Source organism: Coregonus clupeaformis, chromosome 40 (assembly GCF_020615455.1).
Source record: "Coregonus clupeaformis isolate EN_2021a chromosome 40, ASM2061545v1, whole genome shotgun sequence".
Taxonomy (NCBI): Eukaryota; Metazoa; Chordata; class Actinopteri; order Salmoniformes; family Salmonidae; genus Coregonus; species Coregonus clupeaformis.
Window position 1 is genome coordinate 17,580,835 of NC_059231.1, and position 12,060 is coordinate 17,592,894.

Genomic DNA, 12,060 nt, shown 5'->3' on the forward strand with positions numbered 1-12,060 from the left:
TTGATGGCCAAAAAGCTCAATTTTAGTCTCGTCTGACCAGAGTACCTTCTTCCATATGTTTGGGGAGTGTCCCACATGCCTTTTGGCTAACACCAAACGTGTTTGCTTATTTTTTTCTTTAAGCAATGGCTTTTTTCTGGCCACTCTTCCGTAAAGCCCAGCTCTGTGGAGTGTACGGCTTAAAGTGGTCCTATGGACAGATACTCAAATTCCCGCTGTGGAGCTTTGCAGCTCCTTCAGGGTTATCTTTGGTCTCTTTGTTGCCTCTCTGATTAATGCCCTCCTTCCCTGGTCCGTGAGTTTTGGTGGGCGGCCCTCTCTTGGCAGGTTTGTTGTGGTGCCATATTCTTTCCATTTTTTAATAATGGATTTAATGGTGCTCCGTGGGATGTTCAAAGTCTCAGAAATGTTTTATAATCCAACCCTGATCTGTACTTCTCCACAACTTTATCCCTGACATGTTTCGAGAGCTTCTTGGTCTTCATGGTGCCGCTTGCTTGGTGGTGCCCCTTGCTTAGTGGTGTTGCAGACTCTGGGGCCTTTCAGAACAGGTGTATATATATACTGAGATCATGTGACAGATCATGTGACACTTAGATTGCACACAGGTGGACTTTATTTAACTAATTATGTGACTGCTGAAGGTAATTGGTTGCACCAGATCTAATTTAGGGACTTCATAGCAAAGGGGATGAATACACATGCACGCACCACTTTTCCGTTATTAATTTTTTTGAATGTCTTGAAATAAGTAATTTTTTTCATTTCACTTCACCAATTTGGACTATTTTGTGTATGTCCATTACATGAAATCTAAATAAAAATCCATTTAAATTACAGGTTGTAATGCAACAAAATAGTAAAAATGCCAAGGGGGATGAATACTTTTGCAAGGCACTGTATATGTTTTACATAGCCAGCCATGCAGAGTCGTGGCTCATAGTGGGGTATTTACTGTGCGTTGATTGACAACTGAATAGCAAGTGTTGACTAGTTTAAAAAAGGTGTCAAACTGACTGAAAATGTGATCTCCTATATCCCATTGTCATTCATAAATCATGCAACCTGGTTATATGTCCATGGTATTGCATCGGGACAAGTAGCCTAAACCAAAGGATTTCTTAGGTTTTCTTTCCTAGGATGTCGGGGCTTGCCAGACAGTGACGCTAAAGTGAGTGATCGTCTGGTCAGTCAGTGTAGCCTACCTAATCGCATCCGTGAGAAAGCTGTTCATTTGGCTCCCTAATTTGCGTAGGCAACTGGTACGCCTAGGTTGTTTTTGGCGATTATCTGCAGATTCATTATAAAAACATTTGATGAAGTTGGTGAATCATCACTGCAGGAACAGGTAGTGGAGAGCCGCATTCTGGTCCTAATAGGATTATTAGGGCACTCACAGAATCCAGGAATTGTAGCGAAATGCTTATGCTTCTAGCTCCGACGGTGCAGTAATATCTAACAATTACACAACATATACCCAATACACACAAATCTAGTAAGGAATGGGATTTAAGAATATATACATATATGGACAAGCAATGACAGAGCAGCATGGACTAAGATACAGAATAATATTATAGAATAGAATGCAGTATATACATATGAGATGAGTAGTGCAAGATATGTAAACATTATTAAAGTGACTAGTGTTCAATTTCTTAAAGTGGCCAGTGATTTCAATAGGCAGCAGCAGCCTCTAATGTGCAACTGCATATGGGGACAAGATCGTACTTTTTGGAGAAATGTCCTCTGGTCTGATGAAACAAAAATAGAACTGTTTGGCCATAATGACCATCGTTATGTTTGGAGGAAAAGGGGGGCAGCTTGCAAGCTGAAGAACACCATCCCAACCGTGAAGCACGGGGGTGGCAGCAGCATGTTGTGGGGGTGCTTTGCTGCATGAGGGACTGGTGCACTTCACAAAATAGATGGCATCATGAGGAAGGACAATTATGTGGATATATTGAAGCAACATCTCAAGACATCAGTCAGGAAGTTAAAGCTTGGTCGCAAATGGGTCTTCCAAATGGACAATGACTCCAAGCATACTTCCAAAGTTGTGGCAAAATGGCTTAAGGACCACAAAGTCAAGGTATTGGAGTGGCCATCACAAAGCCCTGACCTCAATCCTATAGAAAATGTGTTGGCAGAACTGAAAAAGCGTGTGCGAGCAAGGAGGCCTACAAACCTGACTCAGTTACACCAGCTCTGTCAGGAGGAATGGGCCAAAATTCACCCAACTTATTGTGGGAAGCTTGTGGAAGGCTACCCAAAACGTTTGACCCAAGTTAAACAATTTAAAGACAATGCTACCAAATACTAATTGAGTGTATGTAAACTTCTGACCCACTGGGAATGTGATGAAAGAAATAATAGCTGAAATAAATCATTCTCTCTGCTATTATTCTGACATTTCACATTCTTAAAATAAAGTGGTGATCCTAACTGACCTAAGACAGGGAATTTTTACTAGGATTAAATGTCAGGAATTGTGAAAAACTGAGTTTAAATGTATTTGGCTAAGGTGTATGTAAACTTCCGACTTCAACTATAGGTATGTGTACCCACATGTGCATACCCTTCACCACCACACTGCGAGCAAAACATTTTAGCAGCCCCTCTCTTGACAGCGGAGAGAAATGTTTAATTTTTTACAGTACATTTTGTGCAATGTTACACAGTTTGCCATGGGGCATAGAGAAAATGTTGCAGTTTTACAGCTAATTTCCGGCAATTCTACAAATTTTGCCATAGGGTGGAGAGAAATGTTTGCAGTTTTTAATATGATATCTGAGTGAGATTGACTAACAAAATCAATGGGCCCCCTCCCCAGACGGTAATTCGTAGATGATTAATACATTTAGATAGCTGGCCACTAGGCTAATTTAGCAATCTAAAAAATGTTAGCTGACATGGGCTAATTGAGTGACTATCAGTGACTGACATAACAAGATAAAAAATGCTGATGCACAACCATATTTAGAAAATTGCATCTTGTGTATTCTCAACAGTAAGTTGAGACCCCAACTGAGTTTCTATTTTTTTAAAAATGTTATGGTTATACATTTTTGGGATGGAGGCCCGCTAGCGGCCGGGGGCCCTAAGCGACTGCTTATGTTGCTTATGCCTTGAGCCGGCCCTGAAGTCTCCTTAGAAACTGGACAAGCCTTTCTCTAATGTTGATTGGACAGAATGAAAAAAGCTTTATTCAAGTGTGGTGGTGTGTGCCCCCTTGGCTCCCTCTCAGAAATCAAAAGAGCAGAACATAGAGGCTATAGGCCTACATTTGTAACCAAAAAGACATGCATTTGACGTAAATAAATACATGTTATTTGAGGGGGCATTTTGCATAGGTAGGCTGAGGCTCATAGGCTACCCAAGCATCCCAAAATCTATGTGAAGATAATGTCCAGTGACAATTAGAAAATGTGTAATACACATTTATCACACTGTTACATTGTGTTGTTGTTCTGTTTCATTTATCACACTGACACTATTGCCATGGGGCCTATAGGCAGGTTAACGCTCCATTCAGCTCACAATAGTAGATGAAACCTGATCCAGAATGGACATATCTTAGTGTATAGTGGCCATTCAGCCTGCAATATCCTGTTACACAGCCTGACACTAAATCCTATAGTGAAGAAGGGGGCCTGGGGTATTCTCTCTCTCCCTGCCTGGCTGTTAACTTATTTCACATTGGGGAACATTATTTGTGGCCCACCAATAGGCAATACCATTATGAGAAGTTGAACATAGAGCTGGGTGATATGGACAAAAATCCATATCGCGATACATTTCTTGAATTTATGCGATAATGATAATAATAAGCCATTTAGCGGACGCTTTTATCCAAAGCGACTTACAGTCATGCGTGCATACATTTTTTTTTTTTGTATGGGTGGTCCCGGGGATCGAACCCACTACCCTGGCGTTACAAGCGCCGTGCTCTACCAGCTGAGCTACAGAGATAAATAGAACAATACGTTTATAACAAGCATGTGCACCACAGTGTTATTATTTATTATCCTTTAAACTACTACTACTAGTTTGATGGTTATAGCCATCAGTTGTCCCATTAACGATCACCCATATTAGTAAACTTATTTCATTTAAAACTTCACATTTCTCTAGTATAGGCTACTTATCGTAATGAACGATATCAGCAAAATGCCTGCGATAAGTGATCGGCATGGTCAGTGTATAATTTTCGGTTTATCGTCCCAGCTCTAGTAGAGTTGCATGTAGACGGGTAAACTCAACCTTCCACAGTTCAAGGGAAACCCCTGGCAACTGATATCGTCATAGAATTGCCTTTGTCTCGCTCCGTTCATGCTGACAGAACCCCTACTGCTTTCCTTTCACATGGATGGGGCTCTCTCCTCATGGATACCATACACTGCTATGGTAAAGTTGCAGTAGGCCTATGCCTAGTTTCTGGTTGGGTCTACAAAAAGTGGGTGCTTATATGTGTCCTGTTTCACACATGTACAAGTGTGCATTAATACGCATGTGTGCATTGGAAATGTGCTTTTTGCAAATCCCAACTCTCCCTGAGACACCGTCGGAGAGTGGGGTCATGGCCAGGGTCTGCCATTATCAACAGCGACCCTGGAGCAATTAGGGTGAAGTGCCTTGCTCAAGGGCACATCGACAGATTTTTCACCTTGTCGGCTCGGGATTAAAACTAGCGACTTTTCGGTTACTGGCCCAACACTCAAACCTGCTAGGCTACCTGCCACCCCGAAGTATACTGTACTGTACACGTTTGTCCTATAAATGAGAAAATGATTTATCTCTGTCCCTTCCCTCATTTATGTTTTCCTGTTCTCCACCACCCTACCATTATATCTCTATAGGCCTTTTATCCCTCTTCTTTTCTCGTTCATTATTTTACCCTTTCTCCCTCCCTCCTTCTCTCTCCCTCGTTCCCTCCCTCCTTCTCTCTCCCTCGTTCCCTCCCTCCTTCTCTCTCCCTCGTTCCCTCCCTCCTTCTCTCTCTCTCGGGTCGTCATTTACAGTAACACACCACACTTGACCTAATTTTCCAACAACAGTGTCCAGACGAAGCAGATGGGATTGGCACTCCAACCTTTCTCTAATTGGGGCAATTGATACTGGATATACAGTGACATTTTACATTTTAGTCATTTAGCAGACGCTCTTATCCAGAGCGACTTACAGTTAGTGAGTGCATACATTTTTCATACCAATGTTGTCATTATCGTCCCGACAAGCATAATCTTCACATTCTCTTTCTCTAAATTTACATCCTCTACCCTAGCCTACTGTTTGAAGGGGGTACATATGGCTTGTACAGACACAGCAAAAGTAGACACAGCAGGCATCGAAGGATTAGGATTCAGGTTAGGGAAGGAAAATAGCTTATTTCACCAGCTTTAGGGGGAAGAGCCCATCACCATAGCAGGTTTTTAGAGACTAGCAAACTACTGTTACTAATTCATTACTTAGACCACCTGTTCAGTGTATTGGCCTACCAGGCTACTGTATCAAGCTGTCTCTTGTTGTCTTGAGAATCACTTATTCTATTTTCATTCAACAATGCAAACATAGGCCTAATGCTGTTATGTAAAAAAATATATATATATATAAAAAATGGCAGGGTTGTTAGATTGTCCTTCTTAAAAATGAAAAAAAGAATGACATACTGGCCTGGGCTATTTGTTGCTTTATATAGGCTAGCCCAAGACATGAAAATGGTGTTTGGCTGCCTGTGTTTGGTTGTTTGGCTACTTACAGGCCCATCGCTCCTTTGGAGCCGGCCATAGACGCTCTGTTCTGTGTGAAGTTGTCATGTAGACGCTCCGTAAATATAAAACACTTCTATAGTTATGATGAAGAAATTCTCAGCACGTTTTTTTTTTTAAAGCAACCCATGTCATGTGACATTAGCACTGAAGCAACTTCCGCCTGAAATGCTCCAAATATTGATTGACAGGTATTTAAACGAATCAGAAAAAGCAACTAGATCAGTCTGACCAATCACAACGAAGGAAGGGCAGAACTTAGCTCTCGAGGTGAGTTGACTAGTTCTGCCATAGATGGTGTCGAATGGACGTGGCAAGTTTACTGTTGGTAACATATGATTGAAAACTTTGATTAGAATATGAATGGAACAACATACTCAAACTTTGACAATCAAGAACATGTTTTGAAATTAGGCGAAACATTTGAGAAACAACCCAAAGGTGCTTACCACACGGTGCGATGTAAGTGGCATTTTGATCATACTTGCTAGCTAGCTAACTTGCTAACGTATGCCAATGGATAGGTAGCTAGCTAAACCCCCAAAATATTAGTTTTAAATGAAATAGTTAGTTAGTTTTTCTAAGTCGCTGTCGCTTTATTAACAGTGATCCACCTAGAGTCCTTAGTTTAAACACATCACATTTTCGTACTTTTGATTGCACCTTTGGCTAGCAACACTTGCTTCTGGTATGCAGTTTGTTAGCAACAATAGTGGCCTTGTGGCATCATCTGTTGGTGAACAGTGGTAACTGAAACTTCATTCTGTCAGAATTAACCAAACCAAGGATGTTTTTGTGTGGAGCCTACAGTCTGCCTTTATAATTTTGCTGTATAATTCAGTAGTTTGGAATTTATACTGTTCTCCTATCTCTTTGATCCAGATGACTTCAAACCAGCCTCCATTGACACCGCCTGTGAGGGAGAGCTGGAGGTCGGAAAAGGAGAACAAGTTACCATAACACTGCCCAACCTGGAGGTAAGAATGTAGCATTATCATGTATCTTACAGTTGATTACTGAAAAGTGCACATATTTATTGTTTCCCCCCCTTTTACTCTTGATATCCAGAAATTAACGTATTTCCTTGATTTTCCCCAGGGATCCACTGCCCCTGTAACAGTCTTCAAAGGATCCAAGAGGCCTTATATGAAGGAATGTATTCTCATTGTAAACCATGATACAGGAGAGTACCGTCTGGAGAAACTCAACAGCAACATTGCAGTCAAGAAGACCAGGTGGGTGGACAGACAAGGGTCAACTCGTGTTTATTTGGGCACACTGTAGCAAAACATTTGTGCAATGGAAAATTATAATTTCTTAATGGACAGTAACTCCCCATTTTGAACAGCTTCCTTCTGTTTCCCTGGTTACCTGTGCTGTCCAGATTCACTTGTCATTCTGATTTGTGTTACTTATGTAGTTAGGAGCTATAAACTCAGTTGTGTGTGTGTATGTTGTCAGGGCTGAAGGCAGCAGTAAGATCCAGTCTCGTATAGAGCAGCAGACCAGTCGTCTGAGCCAGCAGATGAAGACTAGTGTTGGCAGCAGTAGCAAGACCCCAGCAGGCTCCAAGAGCTCTCCTCCCAAAGAGAAGATGTCCCCTGCCTCCCCCATGGATGACATTGAGAGAGGTATGTAGACCATCAGTAACGCACAGGGCTCTAAATTAAAAACTTTATTTGGTAGCACTGGTGCTCACAACTAGAGTGCTGCATTCCCGCGGGACCTGCGGGTCCCGACAGAGATCATCGCGGCGCGGTCGGCCCTTTCATGCTGCGGTTGGGAGCGGGCGGTCAGACTGCCTACTCTGGGATGAAAACATTTTGTTGTCCCGCTGATTATTTATTTATTTATAGGACCTATTGTATTAAAAGCACATCTTTATCGCATTATTCACACACAGGTAGCTGCTTCAAGTTTCGTAGCATACCTCTGCTCTCCTAGTTGGGCGTGCGAGATCAAGTGCCTAGTATACAGTATGTGTGGTCTCAATGAAATAGAGTAGGCTGCCTATGCATGGGCGGCAGTTCTTTCCAAGGAAATTAAATATGATTAGACTATAGTTTACTACAGTGTCAGTAGGCCTAAATAAAGATTGATAATGGAAAAGTGGAGGGCGCTCAACCAACGTGAGTCGAGGCACAATCAAAAAATTAGATCGTCATTGAAAAGGTGCAATGTGTGCGTAAGTTACCATGGTGTGAGCGAGCGTTGTGCCTTTTCATTTTCAAAAAATATTGATTACCTATTTATTTGTCTCTGCCTGCAAATCATCCTCCTAAAAGGTTGGCTATATTCTATATGCAAAACGTATCTCAACAGAAAGTGCAAGTGTAACTGTCATCATTCTTGTTGCTTCATGTTCAGTAGCCATATGTGTGAAATCAGGTGTGCGTGTGGTCTCCATTAAATAGAGTAGGACAGAGAAGCACAGGGCAGTTATCTTTCCAAGGAAATGTACTTCCTAAATATGATTAGGCTATAGTTTACTACATTGCCTAAAAATAAATATTGATCACCCATATTTGTCTCAGTCTGAAAATCGTCCCTCTCCTAAAAGGTAGGCTATAAAACGTAGCTCAAGAGAAAGTGCAAGTCTCTCCAACTCTGCTCTCTCCAAACTACGTCTAGCCTATTGGCTGATCTAGCCCAATAATACCGATAGCCTAATATAATGGGCCACGTGTAATCTCTGGTAATTTAACGTATTTTTTTGGGTTATTTTTGCACATTTTGATATTGCCTATAGGGCGCATAATTGCTGAGACCATGGCTAGCAAGTGAGTTGCGTCACATATGCCTAAAATAACATTGCGGGACAGTGGTTGGGTTCGGGACAAGTTCTTGCGGTAGGAGATGGGAGTTGGACAGAAAGCTTGCGGGCGGGAACGAGATGAATAAATCAGTCCTGCGCAGACCTCTACTACCAACTTAATGTTAGGAGCACCACATGAAATGTAGGAACACCAGAAAATAAGATTTTTTGTAAAAATTGATTGAGATACAGCTTATATTAAATATGGCAACTGTTGAAGTACGTTGTGCCCTAGAAACTAATATGTAACACTGTAAAGAAATTAGTTTATTATAAAAGCTAAAATTCATTATTTTCCTATTGAGATGCATTACATTGAAAATTGTACACTGTCTCTTTAAAAAGGTCAGGTTTGTGATGAAGACATGCAAGAGATCAGTCATTCAGTCATTGCTGTGATCATTGATCTCCTGAAGAAGATATCCCTTTCTTTCTGTGCCCCAGAATGTTTGTATAATATGGGTCGGGTCTTTTGACCTGGTTGGGCTAGAAGCAAGTCGTTTTCGTAGTAGTAATAATGCAACCATAACGCTATTGAATCTGCATTCGCTTTTTTCTCCAGGGCATTTGGAAACAACGGTACAGTGAAGCCTCATCATTACAACAATGATTATCTGGGAGACTTTTTTTCCTAGTCGCACAGTGCTCCCAAAATTAAACTCCTGGTCGCACAGCAAAATATTTTGTTGCATATGCTATCATATTGGTTGCACTTTAGAGCCCTGGTAGAGTGTCACGTGTAATAGCTCTCCTTCTCTCAAACCATCTAGAGTCCATGGTCATATAAATTGAACAATTGCTATGTTTGTAAATCTTCTGGAATTGTGTTGTGATTCAAGGTCAGAGGTAACGTCAGTCACTGTTTTTGTGTCTGTCTGTGTGTCTTCCTGTCTGTGTGCATGTGTTTGTGTGTGTCTGTCGTTGGTGTGTGTGTGTGTGCGCTACAGAGCTAATGGCGGAGGCAAAGGTCATGGACCAGATGAGTAGTGGGGACTCGTCCTCAGACTCCCACAGCTCCTCATCCTCCAGTAGTGGGGACAGCTCTAGTAGTAGTGGTTCTGAGGACGAGTCCTGCCCCCCCCCTCCCCCCGGACCCCCTGGGGGTCCCCCCACAGGGCCACCACCCCACCAGGGCATGCCCATCCTCACCACCGTTACCACCACCACCACCTCCTCCCCACCCTCACCACCTCGGGGTGGAGGACACCTCATGAGCACACTAAGTAAGTTCATTACTCTTTCTTTTTCTTTCTCTCGTTCTCTTTCTCTCCCTTCCCTCCCTCCCTTCAGTATTTAGAGTATAATCTGAATACTTTAATGTTAAATCGAACCATTTTATATTTGCATTGCCAGATCAGAATGTATATTTGCATTGCTGTGGATGTAGGCTATACTGAACAAGTTAGGCCTATGCCAAACTCCATCAGGCTAGAATTGTGACATGGTTGATGATGGTTTTATGATGAAATCACATTTTATTTGTCACATTTAGCAGATGTTATTGCGGGTGTAGTGAAATGCTCCAACAGTGCAGTAGTATCTAACAATACGATGTTCGTACTTCCCTTTTTACAGAGAATGACCTGCAGTTAAGTGAGTCTGGCAGTGAAAGTGACGATGACTGACCAGTGAGAGACCACTGATGCTGTGGCGTGTCATAGAGGTCAGTCTGTGGACAGCTGCACTGTCCTCCACCTGGATGGCTATCCTTTAGGGTCCACAACAGGAGTGGAATGAGACGAGAGAATATGGATGTGATCTTCTTTATGCCAAATAAGACTACAGCCCTACACCTTCCGGAAGCAACACCCCTCACCACCCCACCAGCATTTCAGTTGAATGTGTCTTAATAGTTCTATCAATAGTGTCAGTTGTCGATCTGTTAGTGCCTTTTTGACAGACATGGGTCAATAGCTGTGATCAGTTCTCTTATCTACACATTTGAACTGGATTATTTGAACTGTTCATTTTTAGTTATTAGTTACTCTACTAATTTAAGTGTTACAACTAGTTGGCCAAAGGGAACTGGGAACCATATTGCTGAATGGAACAGAATAGGTATTTCTGTTATCAAGGATGAGCCACATCAATATCAGAATGGATTCCCCTGCATTCACCCATTTGGAAAGACTTCAAGCATCATATAGCATCAGCGTTTCATTAGTTAGCCTTTAGGCCGTGACTACTGTGAAATATTTACTCTTAAAGAGTAAGGGGATAGGTTGAAGCAGTCTTATCATGTCGTTGCTTTATTAGGAATTGTCTCATAATTTTACTTTTTTGTTTAATATATGGCCTAGCAACATATAAAGTCTGAGGGGTATTTGAGGAAACTAGTGCACTACTTGAAATTGATTAATTTAGCCTAGTGTGGGGTAAACATAACTTAAAGATTTTGCTCAGTGATGCTACGTAATGTGTTTGAAAGATTACTTGGCTTTGTTGCTTTAAACCTGCAATACTTGAATCTGACTTATGATTATATTTTACATATTTACTCAGAAAAACCAACAGTCTAATATATTCTATGGATGTCAGAGCAATGAGAGTATATGTACGCTCCTATAGCCTGATGCCAGTGAGCGTCTTACAGCACTGCCTTTAGAACTGCCTTTCCAAGGACTGCTATCCCTTCTGTTGTTATGGTTACTGGAGTGAATCTCAAAAGTATTTCCTTGATTCCTTGATTCATCGATTCTTTCTCAAAATGCATTGGAGGAGAAGGTCTGAGGGGAGGAAGCTTACATTTTCTCTTCCAATGCGTAAAAAAAAAAGAGGAGATTCATCAAGGAATTAATGAGACACTTGAGGAATCCAATAAATACTTTTGAGACAGATCCCAGGTCATATCTCATATCCCGCTACTGCAGCCTCTCTAAATTATGTTAGAACATTAGGTGCGTCCCAATAATCTCTCCTTTCTCCCTAAGTGTGCACCTGTTCATGGATTTGAATGGAAATGTCTGGCATATGGAAACTCTTTATATTTGTGGGAAGTGGTGAACGAGTGCACACTTAAGAAGAAAGGAGAGATAATTGGGATGTAACAACCATGGCCTGTATAATAACAAACTGGGAAAGAAGGGTAGAGAGAGTGAGGAAAACAGCCTTTAATTCTGCCTGGGTAAATAATAAGAATGTGGTTATAATAGTAGTATGTTTTGGCAGTTGAAAGGATGGTGGATTCAGTAGGTGGACATGAATAATTAACTATTTTGAATATGCATTTCTTTGTAGATAAATAAAATGTTTAATTGTTTGTCAATGTATAGTCATATATTTTTTATTTCAATCCTGTTATATGACGAAATACTTAATTGTACACAATCTGCACTATTCTACAAATCAATATGGGGGGGGAACCCAACTGTTATGCAATATAATACTAATGTAATGCAAAACCTATATGCAAAGGAAAGATACAGCTAGAAATATGAATTGATGTATATGTAACCTAATAGAAAAAGTGTAATGCCT

At 41.2% G+C, this 12,060-nt stretch overlaps 1 protein-coding gene across 1 annotated transcript; it reads left to right on the forward strand.

The window, feature by feature from the left end:
* The first annotated feature begins 6,038 nt into the window (after window positions 1–6,038).
* On the forward strand, window positions 6,039–11,848 carry LOC121555037 (ELL-associated factor 2). The gene is made up of 6 exons (XM_041868810.2): window positions 6,039–6,230; window positions 6,651–6,745; window positions 6,867–7,003; window positions 7,230–7,399; window positions 9,531–9,806; window positions 10,159–11,848. Exons 1-6 carry the CDS (start codon window positions 6,128–6,130, stop codon window positions 10,206–10,208), a joined length of 831 nt encoding a protein of 276 aa, XP_041724744.1. The 5' UTR covers window positions 6,039–6,127; the 3' UTR covers window positions 10,209–11,848.
* The last annotated feature ends 212 nt before the right edge of the window (window positions 11,849–12,060 follow it).

Coding starts and splice junctions, on each gene's coding strand:
- LOC121555037 (XM_041868810.2), top strand. CDS start 6,128: ATGAATGGAACAACATACTCAAACTTTGACAATCAAGAACATGTTTTG. Junction 6,231..6,650: donor TGCTTACCACACGGTGCGAT/GTAAGTGGCATT, acceptor TCTTTGATCCAG/ATGACTTCAAACCAGCCTCC. Junction 9,807..10,158: donor ACACCTCATGAGCACACTAA/GTAAGTTCATTA, acceptor CCCTTTTTACAG/AGAATGACCTGCAGTTAAGT.